General features: G+C 43.9%; 1 protein-coding gene across 3 annotated transcripts in view; it reads left to right on the top strand.

Annotated features, from left to right (window-relative positions):
- Positions 1-20,140, top strand: part of ATP8A2 (ATPase phospholipid transporting 8A2) — a 2,139,258-nt gene that overhangs the window by 892,534 nt on the left and 1,226,584 nt on the right. For all 3 annotated transcript variants that reach the window (XR_014967690.1, XM_085621612.1, XM_085621613.1), the window contains exon 23: positions 18,151-18,289. Coding sequence is in view for 2 of the 3 variants with exons in the window: in XM_085621612.1 (XP_085477738.1) it covers positions 18,151-18,289 (139 nt within the window). In the remaining variant the exon portion in view is untranslated. The remainder of the gene's footprint in view (positions 1-18,150; positions 18,290-20,140) is intronic.

Here is a 20,140-nt window from a genome sequence, read left to right as displayed (position 1 = left end):
AAAAATCATTTTCTATTGTTTCTTCTCAGATGTCCAGTATTGAAGAAATCACTTCAATGGGATTTCTTTGGGATATGAATGTTGTCTTCCGGGTTCACGGTCAACAATGCGTACACGGAGACCGACTCTAACTGCGAGCGTTCTAGCTTACAGGGGACAAAACAATTTGGAAAAATCGACTAATAAGAGTAGTGATGCGCACCGGTCCCTATTGAAAGACGGGGGACACGCAGATCCATATACAGGATCTTAAAATTAGGAGTACTACTTGTACATGAGAAGACCATTCATCTAATTGACCAGCCGGGTCGGAAGTAGAACCGGAGGAGAGGAGAGGAGTGAGAGAAAGAGGAGAGGAGCCTGGCAGCCCTGAAGAAATCGTGGGGTCTTCCCCTTTCGACGAAACATGTTGGCTGGGCATTGTGGAATAAAAGACAAAGAAATTAACACAACGGATTACAATTTTTTTGTACTTAACGTGGAAATGTTAACTTTATGTTGAATTTGTGCATGTGCAGAGGGTAGGCATCAATGTTGTCTTGTCCAGGCTCGCAAAACCCGTCTTTCAGCCAGTGCTTTTCTGTGAATAGTTCGTTTTAGAGTTGGAGGTCATTTTTCAATGCCAGGACAATGCAACACTTCCTTCATGTTAGACATTCTCTGAGAGACTGACCGCTCAGGTGACTGTGTGTGAAGTGCCTCTTGATGGAAAGCTTCCAATGCAACCCTCTCTTCTTAGTCTATGTCCTGCATCATCTACTGTTCCAACCTGAAAAACTGCAAAGTGCCATGAGGGGGTAGATCCTCACTTTACCATGTTAGTGCAGCACCCTTTGCTTTGCAGAAACATTACTTCTGCGTTCTTGAGAAACCTCATGGATCCCTCCACAATATTGCTTTAAACCCTGCCCTGAATGCAAGCTCAAGTGTGCATGCTAAGTTTGTCTAAGCCGTTCTTGCGCATCTTGTTTGCCTGAAATGTGTATCTGGGCTCTGAACTCATCCTATGAGTGACTTCTTCATATCGGTTCCTGCAAATTGAAATTGGAGAATAGCTGCATACAATAGTAAAGAAGAGTAACTCCTATGTAGCAACTCCTGCATGGTAAACTCAGACTTCAGTGGTAAAAATGCCCATTCACTATCCACAGGAAAGTGCTGTTCACAGTGGTTCAAATTGGCTTTCCTGATTCAGAACAAATGTTTGGGATGCATCAGCAAGTAAGAGAACAGAAAGGATGCACTAAAGGAATACGCTGTGCATTACCTGACTTCACAGATTTTGAACTACTAATGAAGTTTCATATTGAAATACAATGGGGTCTATTCACGGGAGACATCCGTTACAACGCAGTCTTTACACCGCGATACATTTACAACGTGGCCATTACAACGACTTGCCCTGGATGGCGCTACACACTAAAGTATAGTATAATTTACTATTCCAACACCTTCCCTACTGTTACGCAGGTTAGAGTTGGAATAGTAAATCATACTATTCCTTAGTCCAGCGCCCTCCAGCGCAAGTCGTTGTAACGACTTGCGTTATAATGACTGCGTTGTAAACGTATTGCGGTGTAAAGACCGCGTTGTAACGTCATACATTCCTATTCACAAATTGCACTTTGTAGTACATATAATATTCACAAAGTTACATGTGAAGGCCTCAGCATCTCCTATCTTTTCTATGCAGAGATCTTCTCCCCGTTTATAGAGATGTCCGCACATGTATGCCTATGTTTTTGTACTAAATGTGGGAGGGACAGAGGGGAGTGCCTGGAAAATAGGGAATATTTACTTCTAAATGGGAGGCATTTGGGGAGGGTAAGGAGAACTTAAGGAAGAGTTTATGGCAGGAAAATGACTCACCTGCAAAAGTGTAGGTCCATTGCTATTCACAACTGCAATTCTATAGTTAGTACATCCAAAAAGGTTCCAAAACTGTTGGAAATGTATTCCAACTCAGACCAGGGGTAATTGCAGCCCCCCCACATGATCAACCACTGGAACTGCAACACTCTTCCACATAGAATAAAGGAGGCAGGGACTTGAAATAGAACAAAGGGAAATAATTTTAATATAAATTATTTTTTTTTAAAATTATTTTAATGGTTATTTTTTTGCAAACAAATGTACACTAATTGTAAATAATTCTATAATATCATTGTCATTTTTAATACATAATAAATAAAAAATAAACATATTACAGATTTTTTTATATAAATCCAAACTAATTAATTATTGAAACTTTTAAGTTAACAGTGCTGTAACATTCTATTTGTTTTAAGTTTAAAAATATACATTTATAAAATGATTGTACATTAATATTATCATAAGACTTTTCATTAAATAATTTTAAAGTTTTACATTTGAAAGTTTAATAAGGTTTTTACTTTTCCCTATATTTTCCGTAACGAGATTTATCCCCCATGGCGCAGAACTCCACCTACACTTGAACATTTTCAGGTGTAAACTTAATACATAGGGGCCGATTCCGATCCAGGTCGGAAAGCACTCCGACCGAGTCAGATCCGGAGTGTTTTCCGACCGAGCTGGACCCCTACACACGTATGCTGTCGGACTCGGTTCGGTCGGACTCCTATAGAAGTCAATGGGAGGCAGTTGTACGACGTGTACATGCGCTCCCATTGACTGAATGGATATGTCTCGAATAAGTGCGTCCCCACAGTGGGTACGCGTCGGTGCCATCCGCACCGTACATGCCTGTGTTGGGGAGACCCATAGGTCTCCACCTGTGTGCGAGTCGTACGGCTGCGGGTGTCGGGGTGGGGGGGTCCGATGCGGACCCCCAAAGTCCGACTCCGGGAGCTTTTGCGAGCCGGACATTCCTGCTCGCACAGGCTGTCCGATGCGTGCATCGTACTGGCTCGGCCGCGAATCGCATCCATTGCACGCCACGGTTAGCTTACGACCGAGACGTACGGAGTGGTTCGGACCCAGAAACGACTCGATCGGTGAATTTGACGTAGCTCGCATCGTACTGGCTCACTTGTACAGCTGTACGAGTCGGCCGGAAAACACGCGTACGGCTCATAGTTTTTCCGGCCGGATTGCGTTCGGTGCCCTTCCGACCCGGATCGGAATCGGCTCCAGAGTGTAAGAGTACATTTCCAGTGAGCAAATCTATCTGTGAAATGGGAGCTACAAGCTAATAAGGAAACTCTAATGGCCTGGCAGCATTGGAACTCCTACAGGTGACTACTTTTCTATTTGTGAAGACAGAAGTGAGATTCAAAATGCTACCTTTTTGGTGTTTTCAAGTGTGCTGCCTCTTCTCAATTCCAGTATTTGTTCAGAATGAGAGTAGATGCCCTCTTCGTTTCCTCCGATGTTTCCTTTTCTTCGTGGTGCAGTAAAATGTTATCTCAGTTGTGTTCGCAGAGACATTTTTGTTTTCTTCTGCAGCTTGTTGGGTTAAAAAACCACTTGTCTTGTTGAAAAGATGTTTTATTTCGATTCACATCAGCATTCATATAATAAAGCTGCACACAATCTGTTATTAATTTACCCACTAGGTGGCAGCAATGACATAGCTGTCACTTTATTATAATTACATTTCTGAAAATCCCATAGTCTGCTAGTCCACAGATGATTGAAGGCATTTATAAAACAAATGCTTTCAGCAACCACATAGAACTAATTCAAGTGTCAGCAGTGTCATCTTATGGTCTTTGGGGTCCAGGGCAAAATATATTTTACGGTCCCCTTGCACGTCACAACTTTTAATTTGTTACACATTTTCTGCTGATTCAAGATCACATGATGCCGAACAATATTGAATTATACTCAAACTTTCAGAAGTGGACACAAAAACAGCTGAATATTTCTTACGGGGTCACAAACATTCTTATAATGACACTGCTTAGAGAGAAAGAGTGAAGGCAGGCAGAGAAACAGGGACTGGTTCAGATCAAGAAATAGAGGTGACAGAAAGAGAGAAAGAGCTCTTGCCCAGGGAAAAATATCTAGGGGCCCCTTTGGAAGGTGTGGGCCCTGGGCAATGGCCCACTGTGTCCATGCGTTAAAACGTCTGAGTACCAGCATATAAGATTATGTATAGAGTTGTGTCGTACATCTTAATGTGCACAGAAGAATAATCCATAATATATTTTGAATGATTAGAGTCCTGAGGCCATATTTTGCAATGGGTGTTTGCACCTGTTTTTTGTGCCATTTGGGCTCTTTGGTATTACAGATGGGGCAACAGACACTTATGAGATCTCATTTATAATGTGCTCTCACCGGTGGATAATTGCTTACACTCAGTCCCAAGTGGCATTTCCTTATTTGCATAGAGGCAAGACCCCATGCAAATCAGGTAATGACTTTGCCCCTGCACTATAATATATTTATTTACCCCACGTGTAGCTCATGCACTTACTGTTGTGCTAATTCTGTAAGGTGCTATATATATTTAGAATGCACCTACCCCAAATGCTGTCTTATTTATATATACTATCTCTACCTCAACTATAGTCTATATGGACTACTGTTGCATCACACATTTTTCTTTATATTTTGTCATTATGTACTATTGTATTTACTCCCCATGTAATCTGTGCACCTGTTGACATGATAACTTGGTAAAGCACCTTATAGGTACGAATACTTACCTTAAACCTGCATCATCAACACATCTGGATGCCTGATGTATACTTTGTTTTCTCTCTATCACTTTGTATTTATATTTACTATAAATTTAACTCAAGTATATGCTTCTATACCAACTCTGTAAAGCACTCTGATACCTTCGGGTCATGTTCGTGCTATACAAAACACAAAGACATTAATAAATAAATAAAGTTGAATTCAGGGACAAACTAGGTGTCCGGGGGGTGCTCTGATTGTGCGCCACTTATGAAATGGTGCCCTTTCAGTACTTCATCCGAGAGCGCACCGTGGGAGAATGCCTAAGGGGTTAAGGCGACCCCTCCACAGTAATTGCCCCACAGGTGTGGCTAATCACGCACCGCTGCTGCCTGTGGTGAAGTCTCTGTCCACTTCCACTGAAAATTGGACCTGTGGTTTCAAACAGCTGCTTTACCTCTGAGTTTGGTTCTGTCCCACTGCAAGCGTGGGATTGCTCACCAAATAGGGAAAGCACATTTTATATTTGTAATATGGCACAAGGGCCCAGTTTGCAGCAGGCTCCTGCACCCGTAATAAGGCCCCAAGGTTCAATTAAGTTTGATACCTTTGTTGCTGCAGAAGCCATTCCTGATAATAACTAGAACAGTTTTTTCTAGAATGATTCCCTTAATAAGAAGTTACAGAAATTGATATTTCACTTTAGGGTTGGATCTCCTCTCCAAGGGAGCTGTCCATTGTGTGGGGATTGAGTATGTGGGGTAGAAATCCGTGTGTACTAACATATTTTTAGACTTGAGTTATTTGAGCAGAAATCCGAGAGTAGTTCTATATTTTAAGAAAAAATGTGAACACTGGGTTTTGCTGTCACTGAACAGCACTCACTGCTGCAAAAAGAAATGGTGCAAAGTAACAGATCCTTACAATATATAGGGGCTAAATGGCACCTAGTAGTCAGTTAGCACCACTTAGGAAGCATTTGATAAACTCTAGGTACATATTAATGAGGCAATGCTACCCACTGCTATATAAGAGGGTTGAGCAAAGGCTGCTTGCGAGAACACCAACAGTGTCTGTTGATGTTTGTGCAAAGCCAATGTGCATCAGAATTACCATTTCTCACCAACACCATAGCCAGCTGTTGTGTCAGAGCAAACCACGTTTGGCCTTTAGGAGCTATTCCATAAGGACAGCTTGCCAAGACAACCCCTTTCCTATAGAGCGGTCACTTTTGCGCCTATACCCATCCTGCATACACTTCACTAGGCCAGGTGACAGAAAAAATAACAAGCATTGGCATAGCCAATAGGTCTCGCATTTGGGAACTTGAACAGAAATACTTTATCTGGAGTCCAGGACACCCATATTTTTACTGCGTGTAAGGAAATGAAATTCTTCGTCCAAAATCACACCCTATTGAGCAACATTTGCGAATGGAAACTGGTTTCCGAACTCGTACAGTTAGAAGTGTTGTCCTTGGAAGCACATTCACTTCCCATTAACACAAGTTATGTGCTGCCTGTTAGGTAGGCTAAAAAAAGAAGTATGTTGTCTGAAGCTGCTGCCTAATAAAAGCCCCGTCAGTTGTAAGGTTACAAATTAAGCATTGAGAGTGTGACTGGAGCCTGAAGTTTTGTCCTTTAAAGCACAATCCCTTCATATTTACACAGATTGTGCGCTGCCTGTGAGGCAGGCAAAAACAAAAAAATATATATATATTGTTTAAAACTGCTGCCTATTGACAGCCCCAGCAGTTGCTTGGTTACAAATTAACCATTGGGAGTACAGCTGGAGGCATGCCACTATTCTATTTCTGTTTTTGCCCAATAACATTAAAATATGTTCAGTGTACTTACAGCAATGTGTGTGCCTTATAAAAACAAAAGCCATACAGGTAGAAATAATTTGGAGCTGGACTCCTATTTTAACTAAAAGTGCTTCAGAAGGCGATCACACAGAATGTATTAAAATCAAAAGTAAAAGAGAAAGTTATCTGTGTGTATATAAAAAACTGAAAAGCACAGGGTAAAATGCGCTATAATACAGTTAAAAGACTGATTTAGAAAAAACATTTGCATGCACGTTCTAGCCCTATTTAGCTTATAAATGAAATACGACAAACAGGAACTCAATAGATTATAAATTAGTGAAACAAAGATATAATCTAGGTTACCGTGCTTTATATTATATAGTGGTGTTTTAAACATAGGGAGAGTGTAGTTCTAAATATGAGCTGGTGCTCAACACCAGTACCGAATAATCAACAGAAATACTTTATCTGCAGTCCAGGGCATCTGTATTTTTACTGGGTGTAGGGAAATTAAATTATTTGTCCAAAATCACACCCTATTGAGCAACAGTTGAGAATGGCGCCTGGTTTCCAAGCTTGTACAGTTAGAAGTGTTGTCCTTGGAAGCACATTCACTTCCCATTAACACAAGTTGTGTGCTGCCTGTTAGGCAGGCTAAAAAAAGAAGTATGTTGTCTGAAGCTGCTGCCTAATAAAAGCCCCGGCAGTTGTAAGGTTACAAATTAAGCATTGGGGGTGCGACTGGAACTAGAAGATTTGTCCTTTAAAGCAAATTCCCTTCATATTTACACGAGTTGTGTGCTGCCTGTTAGGCAGGCTAAAAAAAGAAGTATGTTGTCTGAAGCTGCTGCCTAATAAAAGCCACGGCAGTTGCAAGGTTAGAAATTAAGCATTGGGGGTGTGACTGGAGCGAAAGGTTTTGTCCTTTAAAGCACATTCCCTTTATATTTACACGGGTTGTGTGCCGTGTTTCAATAGTGAAACCAATATTGAATGTAGTTCTCCGTGCTTTATATTATGTAGTGGTGTTTTAAACATAGGGAAAGTGCAGTGCTAAATATGAGCTGGTGGTTTCTCGTTCTCAACAGCAGCACCTAATAATCAACAAATATTTTATCTGCAGTCCAGGACACCTGCATTTTTACTGGGTGTAGGGAAATTAAATGCTTTGTCCAAAATCACACCCTATTGAGCAGCTTTTGAGAATGGAACCTGGTTTCTGAGCTCGTACAGTTAGAGGTTTTGTCCTTGAAAGCACATTCACTTCCCATTAACACAAGTTGTGTGCTGCCTGTTATGCAGGGTAAAAAGAAGTATGTTGTCTGAGGCTGGTGCCTAATAAAAGCCCCGGCAGTTGCAACGTTACAAATTAAGCATTGGGAGTGTGATTGGAGCGAGAAGTTTTGTCCTATAAAGCACATCCCCTTCATATTTACACGGGTTGTGCGCCGTGTTTCAATAGTGAAACGAATATTGAATGTAGGTTACCGTGCTTTATATTATGTAGTGGTGTTTTAAACGTAGGGAAAGTGCAATGCTTAATATGAGCTGGTGGTTTCTGGTGCTCAACAGCAGCACCTAATAATCAACAGAAATACTTTATCTTTGCTGGAAAATGCAAACTCTCTAAGCATGCGCCGAGGTCATTATCGTAAAACATTAACAAGCAAAAGAGAAAGCACGGTAACCTGACCCACGAGGAATGCAGCTGCGGCCTGCACGCCTCTGCTTACTCCCGAGAGCAAAACATTGAACATTTAAAAAGAAGGTGGGACATAACCCGCCTTTAGCCATTTGCATGCTTTCATTCCTGAAAGACACATGCAAAAGCCAATCCTATGTGTGGGAGGAGTCAGCCCACTCAGAGTAGTTTTTAGAGTGCTTACGAGAAGCCTCGCAGAGCAGCGCATGCGCACTGGCTCAGGCTCGACCTAAAAAGGGAGCTCAGTGCTCACATCTCAAATCTAGTTACTACCATTTTTTTAATTATTTTTGTCAGACCATTCATGGATGGTGCAGATATTACCATCTGTGTGAGCTGTTGGATGAGCGTGGAATGGATGTGCTACATATAACTGTGGCAGTCGAGGAGACCTTTTTGTTTTACTGCACATAAGAGGTACTTAACGTGGTGGTTAGAAAGAACCTGCTGAAAAAGCATTTTTCAGCTCACACACCAAGGAGCTTTGAGCCCCACCAACCTCACCTTCCTGCTGACACAAGAGGACAAAGAGTGTAGCTTGACTAGTGTGGGTGGAATATGCAAAAGTGAGGAACTGCCTGAAACCGGTCCTAGAGCTGGACTTGTTAAATACACAAAGTCTGTCTCTAACCTTGGTATAAGACCAATCTTTCTCTCAGGATTTCTCAACGGCCTGTATTGGAGTCTCACCCCTGTGGAAACTGAGAGGGACCTATGTGCCCTACAAGACCAACTGATAGCCAACTCCCCCTTCTCAGGTTTAGGAACCAAACCTGGAAGTTCTTATACTGCCTCGTAGAAGGGAACCCACCGCCTGCTGAGGACGGGTGCTGGAGTCGCTCTTGTACATGGAGGAAGGTGCCTAGAAGAGAGCTGCAAGGAACTGCACAGGTAAAACGGAGTATTGCCCATTTTGTTCAGAGGAGGATCTGCACTGCCCGGCTGTGTGGCGAGGCCTTGTGGCCCTGTTTCCCCTACAGTGGCCCACTGCACTGAGCGAGCTACTTTTGTGCCCTAATCTGTGCTTGTTAGTTGTGCTTTTGTCAATTTCCCCACCCATTTGACCGATCCAAGTCTAAAGTGAGTGGCAATGGTGGAAGTGCCCTCGAATGCGTACTTGCTACAAGAAGCGCTATGAAGACTAGAGTAGCGCTTGTGAAAAGCTAGCAATAAACGGATTCGTAACTGCACTCAGTTGTTCAGACCATAGATAAAATCGCTGACTGTAATCCGAGGTAGGATTTTCATTTGTTCGAGTGATGGGCTTGAGTATTGGGCCTTAGCCATGTCCCATAAAGAAGATTTCCCACCTGCCGGCAGGCCCAAGTGTGTGAGACCTCCTACTTTATTACCAGTATTGGTGCGCCCTCTCCTCGCATGACTCAGAGGTGCGCATGGAGCACGACCCCTTCCGGTGGTAGCATCACAGAAAACCAGGGCACTGGGGCTGAGGTAGATGTGGATTCTCCAATAAGGAAACCCTGCCAGTGCACCACAAGCAGCACCGCAGCTGGTGACGCAGCACCGGAAGTACCCGCGCACTAAACAAACCAAGGTGCTGCGGGTAACCAGGAGTGAGGAGTGTAAGATAAGTTCTGCAGACACCGGAGTAGGATTAGAGGTTAGAAGTGACCAGGGCCGGACTGGCCGTAGCAGGCACCGGCCAATCCCCCGGTGCGCCGCACGGGTGGAGGCCGGTTTTGAGCCCCTGGGGACCGTTTTTGTTACTGGGCCGTTTTTGCAGCATAGCTGTAAAATCGGCCCTGTAACAAAATCGGTCGAAAACCGGCCCTGGCAAAGAGCTCTGCGGCACCCCCCCACATCCCCAAACCCCCCCCCCCCTCCCGAACACTTTGCCAGTGTCGGTTTTGGTTCCCAGTCCGGCCCTGGAAGTGACTGTGTTGTAAACATGGCCTAAACTGTAGCCTCTGCCTTTGGGAAATGAAAGGGAAATGTACCACCCGAGGCTGGGGTCCCCTGAATGGGTCCCTTGCACGTTCATCTTGATAAGGGACCGGACGGAATTTCATCCCTGTGGGATCACCATGTATGTTATTGTTGCTGCTGCACTGCATGTGTAGTATTTAGCTGTGTGTCCTGGTTAAAGTAATTTGTCTCTCTAGGTTAACCACAAATTACCAAAAGGTCCCACTTACAAGACTTAAAGCACCTTCTTGCATTCGTTCTCACACACTCAGCCAAATTAGCTACCACGAGACCTATTGAAAGAGAATATATTTGTAAAATATGGTCAAATCATTTAATTAAACAAAAATTCATAAAGATAAAAAAATCCAATAAAATATCATCCACAATACATCACATGTACATAACAATGAACAACGATACGTATACATAAAGACAGTACATCCAGGAATAGTTAACAAGCATTGGCATAGCCAATAGATCTCGCCTTTGGGACCTTATAAGTGTTTAAACACTTATAAGGTCCCAAAAGCGAGACCTATTGGCTATGCCAATGCTTGTTTGAACTGCTGCAATCTATTGAAGCCTAACGGAGAACATCAAAGCGGCCGTGTGGCCGCGAAAGTGATCGCGATCAAACATCAAAGCGGCCGTGCGGCCGCGAAAGTGAAAGTAATCGTGGTAAAGCGTGACGTGCGCGCCTGCGCACATGCACTGTAGCTCTAGGCTGGCCTGGTAGCACTTTTTGGAGCCCTCACAAAATGTCTCGCCAGACCAGCGCATGCGCTGGGTCAGGCGAGACCTAAAAACCCAAAGTGAGGTAAATTTACACCAATCAATTAAAAAAGTTACACTCCCACTGAGTGTGTCACTGTGTATCGTTTAGTATGTTCAATGACATATACTTGTCCAAGCACTGTGGGTCGTGTTATTAAAATCCATCAACGCATTTTGCTCGTCTTAGTCAAAATATACCACCTTCTTCAGGACTAATTTTTTCATTCGCTCCTCTCAAATGAATATCTTTTAAAACACAACTGATCACACATAGACATAGAGGTAGACAGGACCACAATATCTCGACCTCATAAAAGAAATGTTTTTTTGTATTTCTCAAAACAGTCTCCGCATATGAAGTGTTCGTAGTTACAAATCACATTTGGAGCTGTTGAGACTTGAAGAATTTCCCATCATAGATATATAAAAAGCTCGTCCTCAACCGTAAAAGAGGAACCATAAAGGAGGACAAAAATGCCTTCTCCTTGGCAATGTGTATCCACACCAACTGGCAGGCCAGCCGGGTCTCTCAATTCCTTCCGCTAGGAGTTTGTAAAAGCCTGTGTCTCGAAGCGTTGTTTCCTTCCCCTGAGCAGTGGAAGCCTTTGACTGGTCCCGTGGTAGCAGATTTGGCTGAGTGTGTGAGACTGGATGCAAGAAGGTGGTTTTAAGGGGAACCCTGTGGTAATTCGTGGTTGATTTAACTCTGTCCCCTTGCATTGTGATGGTTTTTTTTCTCTTTGCTTTGAAGGTCTTTCTAAGTAGAAACACTGACAGGGCAATGATTTGGTGACCACCATTCAATGTTTCATTGAGTTCTGAGTTTCTTCCCCAAAGCCCCTCCCTAAGCTCAGCTTCCCTGCCTTGAGAGTCAAGTACTAACAGTGAGCCCTTAGTGCTCCGTTTTCTGCTCAGGCACTGCTGGCCCAGGACACAAGAGGTGAGCGGCTTTCATTGCCCCAGTTTAAGCCCAGTATGCCCTTACTGCTAGGAGACTTCAGAAAAACTTCCCACACCTGTCAGGAATCAATGGGGTGCAGGAGGAAGTCATAGGTCTAAGTCCACTGCACCCACTACCACCAGCTGCCCCTGCTGCAGCTGAAGAAACTGCGAACGGAAGAGCTCTCCAGTGCATTTGTTGTTCGTAAATTCTGGAGGAATAAAATAGATATTTAGTTTTTGGACCATTTAAACCAAACATATGGAGATGGACAATTTTCATTTTCAAATTTTCCTTTCTGGGTTTTTTCACTTTGTTTTCCTCCGAAAAAAACGGGAAACTAAAATCAAAGTAAATATTTAAATTAGTGCAGCTTAACTAATGGGGTTGGTGGCCCTCTTTATGGGCGGCATCCAGTAAGAGTGGCATAACATTTGAAGTGTTGTATATTATAGTAATTAAACTCAATAGAAAAACATGTTGGTGTGCGAAGTTGCAAAGCTGATAATAATCTTTATACTATAGGTAGCGTAGCTACGCAACTACGTAGCAACCGGTAGTTTAAAAGGAAAATGAAGGTCAAACTAAGCAGCCCTTTGCAGCAGTGCTAAACCTTCCCCACTGCTGTGAGAGGCTGTTCAGTGCAGCAGTGGGGAGCCCGTGCTGTTCAGCAGCCACCAACCCCATACAATGCAAAAAGATCCCTACCTACTCGCAGTGCTTGAAATATTAAAATAGTAGTGCAGGTACTCTGTACCAAAGTACCTGCTTGTTTCTGAGAAGTGCCGGTACTCTCCAATTAACCGCATTATGTTTCTATTGAGAAGTGCAGGTACTCTCCCTCTCAAAATAAAAAAAAAGTGCCGGTACTCAGTACCAGACAGTACCAGCTCCTTTAAAGCACCGCCTACCCGCACAAAACTAGTTTATTGGCTGAGCCCTCCCACTCTCTTAACTTCCTGCCCACATCCCTAACACCTGCCCACATCCTTCACGCCGTGCCCCTCGCATTGTCCAGGCCGCCCCCGATGCGCCTGTGCTGTTCTTGAGAGGGTATGGCCTGTCTATCCACAATTACCTGCTGCAGAATTTACCAACCTTTTTATGGACACTCTGCCACGTTATAGGAGAATGGGATAACTTCGCCAACTAGGTGTAGGCTGGAAATTTCTACAACTACATAAGAGCGATTATAAATCTGCCCGCCACCAGTAGAGAAATCCATCATTATACATGACGTTATGCATTTCAAGTACACAAGGAGACTAATTTACCAAATTTAGCGTGTAATTCACAAACTAAATAACTTTACCTGTCGTAGACTGAAACCGACAATTTTCAAAAAGTTTGAGCTTAAGCAAAATCTTAACTCTTTATCTACATATCTAAGCAAAAGGTTGGTGGCCACACGAACACTGAAAACAGAAAGAACTCTGGGCAATTTCCTACAAAAAGCTGGCTTATCTGCCACATCAACAAACACTAGCTAAACCAATAGGTCTCCTTATAAACCTAGTCTCCTTGCCAAAACATTTGACAATGCTGTGCATCATCCGATAAAAACCAAAAAAGTGAGTAATTCCAGCGCTGCTGTTGCAAGTTTAGTCATTTTGTAGGCGCGCACCTGCTCTATGATGCGTGTGTGCACGTCATGTGCATACAGATTAATACAGTTACTATTCTTTTTTTCTTGACCATTCTGAAATGAGACACCACATAGATCGGTACATTTTTAAAAAAAAAATTGTGCAGAGGCAGTTTTATTGTAGCGAAGCACCCAGCAGTAAGTGCCAGCTGCCAGGCTCAAAAAAGTGCAACTTGAAAAAAATGTAAATGTCCGTGAATGATGGGGAAGCAGTGGAAGAGTGGGTAGGGTGCAGCAAGGGGGATTGAGGGGAGACAAAAATAAAGATTGGTTAGGGGAGGCAGGGGAAAAGTAGCGTGCAGGGGAAAGGGCACCACCCCCTGCAGAGGGAGAGGGAAAAGCCACGAGAGAAAACAACACACTGCTAGAGAGCAAAATGGTTTGATAGGAAATGAGGAGTGGCGGGAGAGAAGCACATGAAGGAGGGAGCTATAAAAAACATGCTCTCTCATGGAGAACTTAATAAAACGAAAAAAGCAGTTCGCTAAAAGTGGGCAGTGGAAAGATGCAAGTCAACCATTCACAGGGATGGTAAAGAGCCTATGCCCCCGGGGGGGAGGGGGGGGCACAAACATAAGGAGTTGAAGGAAATTCATCTAATAAGAAGAAAGCAATTGAGAGTGACAACAAAACCAACCAATGGGAGCTGTGTGCGGGCTCTAAGCTCACTGTAAGTTCTTGGTGCAGCCCACAAAAGATCTGCAGAGACCTGAAAATGTTACAGAAAATATTGGTCCCCTCAAGAAAATGACAGCTAATAGAACAGTGGTTATATAGGGAGTGTAACCATGTAGCGGTTTGGAATGCATTTTATCTGAAGCTGTAATATCAATTAAATGTAAACTGGGGGGCAGCACAGCTGTGGGTTCCCAGAGAAGCAATGCTATTAAGATGTTGGCCTTCAGGATACATGATCGACTCCCACTTCACTAAATCTATTCCAAAATTAAAACGTAGATGCTGCTTCAAGGGAACTCTCACCTTGTACTGGGGTTGCTATGCATGAAAACGAATTCCTCATCTTATTTAACATTTTTGTAATTCAAGCTCAACAGGAGAATCCCCTCAAGACAGTCTGGTCCCTCATCAACCAAAAAATAAACATAAAGAAGGCAAACACAAACCGTAGACCCCAAGCGCCGGTGACAACCCTCAGTCCTACCACACAAAACACAATAACATGCCACACCCCAACCCAGCCATCTCAGTGAAATTCAAAGTCAGGCTCACCCACCTTTTACTGCTTAAGAGTTAAATGGGCTTTGGACTGAAATAAAAGACTGTGAGGGACGTATTGTAACAAGCCGTTGTAGAAGAAAGGCGCCATCACTAAGTAGGGAGTGGTCAGGCCGACAACACAGGACAGTGGGCAAGCTGGTTTGTTTGGCCCTTTTGGGATTGAAACACTGGCTAATCAGCTACGTACGTAGCACAGATCACGCTGCGAGAGAGTACAGGTAGAGGATGGCAAAGTAAATACTACAACGGGCTGGACAGAGGGTATGTACATGTTGGCACTCTGACTGCTTGATTAAACTCAATAAAGGAACGCTAAGACTGCTTCAGTTCCCTCTTTGGTGCTCTAACTTGGATGCTGCTGATTCTCAAAATACAGTTGTCTTGGTTCGGCACTCAGGAGGCTCTCTGGCCTAGGTGAGTTTCAGTTGTTTTGTATTCCTTTACATAGCAGTGGCGTAACGAGACCTGAGTGGGGACCCCCTGCAACGTAAATTGAGGGGCCCCCCTCCGGACTCAACCAGGAGCTCTTAGGCTGGGGTACTGTGCTGAGGGCGCCCCCTGGAGCTCACCCTCCACACAGCGTGGGCGGTGGGGGCCTATGTTACGCTACTGGTACATAGTCGTCCCCTCCCTGCGGGTACTCACCGTAGGGTCGAAAGAAACGTGGCCCAGTGTCCGAGTGACAACATGCTCCTCATTTTAATGTTCTTGCAGACCAAGTATGGTTTCTGGGGCAGAAGACTCGCGCCATGAGTCTCCTAACCTGTGATCTACCTAACTTTGGTGTTTGCTCTCCCTCAGAGTGCTAGAATGTGTTGGGTCCTTCTGGTCCACCCAAAGTTGTGCTCCTTTTAACATGTGTCCTCCTGATCAGGTTAATATGCTATTAATGTTTGGTGGCACCTCCTCCTGCATGTAGGTAGTTCCTGAAGTTGTAAGGTGCTCGTTTGGGTGAGGCCGGGTTTGCTTTTGTCGTTCTCCCTTCACTGCTCCCTGGATTCCCCCTTCCCTCTAGAATTCTTTGTGAAGCTAAATACACCGCCTGACTGGAACCATCACGCAGAGATAGTTACTTCTGTTGTAAGAGCATCACCAGTGCTTGCTCGAATGATTTGGGCTGGGGAACATTTTTGTCTGTGATACCAAACATGCGATGTTGTAATACTTTTATAAAAGGTGAATCATTATCAATCCAAATAAGGGACGCATGAAAGTTTTGTTGTTTTGCCAGTGCCCAACCTATTTTAATCTTTGTGAGTTTGAATAAACATAAATTCATAGCAGACTTCACACCCCAGAAACATGTCAGTGGGTTTCTTGATCGGTGATATGTACTCAGTTTTACTGCACTGTACACAGAGGATAGGGCATAGGTAAGACACTGGGTCACATTTGCCAATGCCTGTGCTTATTGCACTGCTGCCTTCTTGTTCGATAATATGCCAAAGTTCTGAATCAAATTAGCAGGTGCTGTTGCTTATGTTCCCTCAAGGAGGAAAGGTGTTTCCGGGTCAGGGGTTGCCTGCAGTATGTCTCAAAGGCCTGGCTCGTGCTTTGTTGCTGCAGAGCTTCTCGCTTTCTTCAAAGGCCAGTACTGAGAGGAACTGAGAGAACTGGCAAGAAGCCAGGACTCCTTTAGAAAGGAAGAGTAACAACAAATGTTTAAAGAGTTGTAGACTGGGGAATAACAAAGCAGCCATCCCGAATGGGGCACATGAGGGTGCTGGGCTTCCCTCCCAAACGTATTCTGCCTGGGTGTTGTGGCACTAGTCACATTTACTGTGGTGTCTTCGATGACGCATAATGGCCTAGCCAATCAGCACACCTCCTTGAGGGAGAAGTGAAGGACCACACTGAAGGGAGTGCAGAATACATTTTACCAAAGCATTTTCATAAAAAGCCTGTCCCCTGACTAACAAGTTACCACCATGAAACATTTGTCACTGCATAGAATGATAGTGAAGCAAAAGACACTCTCCACGGTGTGCTGGATAAAGTTTGGGCGGTCCAGCATAGCCTTGTGCTCTACTGGCAGTTAGTCAAACATTGTATCAAACCTCTAGTGAGTTTGCAATTCTTAATCCAGTAGAGAAACATTTACAGGACTCGTTAGAAAAGCTAAAAGCAGAAGTAGGACACCGCTGCTTGAGATAGTAACAACTTTGTTTTGATGGCAACATTTTCCACCAAACCCAAGGATCCTCGGTTGGAGTGACTGGCGCTTCAACCGTATCTAATCTCTGTCTGATACGTTTTTTAAGAAGAAATACATGTAAACAAACAGCCACATTTTAAAAAAATGTCTTAAAATAGTCGCGCTATATCGAAGACATCTTCTTTATTTGTGAAGACAGTAAAGGACTGGAGACGTACATTACATGATTGAATGCTAGTAATTCAAACCTGGAATTTACTGCCACAAATCTAAAAACCAAATGCCCTTCCTAAACTTTTGGATTCACGAAGAGATTAAATAATTCAGAACAGTGCTTTACGTAAAACCAACTGACAAAAATAATACTCCACTACAGTAACTGCCTCCCAAGAAGTCAAAAAGAACACTGGCCTTTTGGTCAGTTTCTGCAATTGTCCAGAAACTGATAAAAGATTCCGGATTTATTTTGAAACATGCAGAGGGTTTAAGAAATAAATTTGCTGCTCAAGGCTGCCCCTGAAAAAGTACGCGAAGAGCCATGAAAAGAGCCTGTTACTGTAATGACAACCGTGTTTCACAGATCTAGAATAGAGGAAATAGAATCAACTATAGTATGTGCGACAACTTTCAATTTCATATCAAATAGGATCAACTCTCATACTAAACCCAATGGGTGAAACACCACTTGAGAAGCCATCATTTGCTCATATTTTGCTTGTTGAGAAAAAAAGAGTTCCGAGTCCACTTGGATGTAAGATTCATGTTTTTCACTCCCCTTCTTTACAGATCCTGCCCAGCACCCCTTCTCTGCAATAGTTCAGTTGTTAAATGAATGATCAGTGATGAGTCCTTCAGCAATTGTAATCAATTCACACCAAAGAGTTCTTGTCCACAAAAATGAGTGCCCTTTCCCACCACCTCCACTGGCATAAATTATGCAAATGAAGGCAAACCTATTTCCTTGTCTATGCTATTTTCCTTGTTCAAAGTGCTAGAGGCAACTTAACTTGCATTTCTGTGCCATACACAACTCAAAATCAAGTCAATAAAAATATGCAATGTAGCTAAGATCATAATAGCGTATTTATGGACACAATTGCCTATCTTTATAAAAAGAAATTTGGATTTCAGAAAAAGAAACCATGTACTGACCATCATTCAGTCTAGTAAGTGATTGTTTCCTGAATTGAGTTAGGATGTATTTTCAAACGGTTTTTAAATTAAATGTGAACTGTGTTTGAATCTAAAAATGTTGCCAAAAATATAGCAATAGTTTCTTCCATTGTTTTAAAACACCTGCATTCAAGTTTCTCTAGTCCAGATAGTTAATAAACCAATCTGTTTTCAGAATTTGCTACTTCTAGGAGCAACAGCCATAGAGGATCGCCTCCAAGGTGGTGTTCCCGAAACTATAGCAACCCTGATGAAAGCCGAAATCAAAATTTGGGTGCTGACAGGAGACAAACAGGAAACCGCTATCAACATAGGTAACACAATTTTTCATCTGTTGTAGTACTTTCTGAAATGGTTAATTACTTTCAACTAACAAACTTGTATTAGTCTATGAAGATCTGTTTGCAAGCTCTGAAATCTTTATCTTTTGTTTAGTAAGTCATTGTTTATCTGTAGAAAGCTGATATTTATTCATTTTTGGCATTAGGACAGAATTGATATGAGTCGAGAGAGCTACGCGTAGCTCCTAGTACTGAAATAGCAGGAGTCCTGCAAGTCAGATTAAGTATCCATTGCCATAGCGGCGGAGTGTACACTCTTGTAGTGCCAGAGCTTGGGGTGGTGCTGGTAAGGACTGAGCTGTATTTGAATAGCTGTGGGTTCCCCATGCTTGGGAAGCAAGGGTTTGCCAGTTGAGGATGTAGGTAGACTCGCAGGGCTGTGTGTACATGTTTCAGTACTGAAATGTATGGCAGTCAGGGGCTGTGGGGCTGTGTTACGATGCACTGGCGGGCCTGTGAGTTGATCTCAGTGGTAGAATGGAAGTGGTGTTAGAGGCCAGAGTTCAGTTGCATTGTCATAGTTCTATGTCTAGTAACAGCGCAATAGTGCTTTCTGTGTATCATGTCCGTGGAATGGGGCCCTCGCTGTGGGACGGTGCTGTCATCGAGAAGCTTGCCAGCCCTGTCCGTTCCGCTGCATGGTATCATGAGCAGCCAACCTGAAGGTGAAGCCCTCTGTACTCTTGTGTGCTCCTTGCATCAGTTTGGTGCGGTGATCCGAAGATGCACCTCTCACGGCACCGCAGGATGGCCGCGCAAGCCCACGTGACCCCAGGATCTGTGGGTCCGACGGGTATCAGCGATGGTTCCCAGGAGACGGCTGCATGGGTTCTTACTGCCCTTCAGGGTGAGTCACTAGGCCTCACAGATTGGGCCAAGAGCGCTGTGTCCGTTCAGGGGCCCTGCACAGTGCCCCAGTGGGCATGTTGGGGTGTGGTAGCTGACCCCCACATGGCTCCAGCTGTCGCGATGTGGACAGTCCAGCTGGCATCCCGTGGGATTGTTGGTGTGTGGGCTCCCCACTCCACAATGTCCGAATGGTTCTGAAGTCATTGAATTCAGCCAAGCGAGAGGAGACACTCAGCTCTGCCCGGCACAACCGAGCCAGGCACACGGGCCACTTCCCTTTCGCAGTGAGGTCACTGCTGTTCCATATCCGCAAGGCACTGCTGATCTGACCTGCACTGGATCACGTTCCCCTGCTGGGTGTTCCCAACTCCTTGGATGTGCTCAGTCGGGCTGTAGGTACTCCCCTTGCATGTGAAACCCCCTTCAGGCTCTCCTCTTTGTCACGCAAGCAGTCCCTTAACCCTTCCAGTGTGGTGAGGGCCAAACCACCGCAGCACCAACAGGGCCCCGCTCCTCCAACAGCCTCACCGGTGCAGGGTAAGGGTGACTGTCAGCTAGAGCAGTTCAAGCTGCGTCCACCATCTTCCGCACTTTAGCCGGCCACAGAAAAAAGTTAATGGTTAAAAACCTATGGCATGCCCTTTGTCTTTCCACTGCCATGTAAAATAACTTGTATTTGTACTTTTTCACCTGTTTAGAGTATCTTGTCACTGAATGATAGATGTTTATTACCCAACCCAATAATACTGATTGTTGAAACTGAGTCTACCCACGGGATTCAAGCCTATGACCATGTGGTCAAACTTCCTGCAGCGGATGAGACTCTTGTGAATACTTTCATGACTGAGACCATATTATGATTAGAACCTGTGTCTCTAGGCGAGCCTTCCACTTCATGCGTTGAAGGTTGTATAGCAAGTCTTGGGTGGGTTAATTGTCTGTTGCTGTTTGGAGACTGCAGGGGAGACCTAAAAG

The sequence above is a fragment of the Triturus cristatus genome, chromosome 8 (assembly GCF_964204655.1).
Source record: "Triturus cristatus chromosome 8, aTriCri1.1, whole genome shotgun sequence".
Taxonomy (NCBI): Eukaryota; Metazoa; Chordata; class Amphibia; order Caudata; family Salamandridae; genus Triturus; species Triturus cristatus.
Note: the sequence above shows the minus strand (reverse complement) of the source record. Positions and strands in the feature narration are given on the sequence as shown.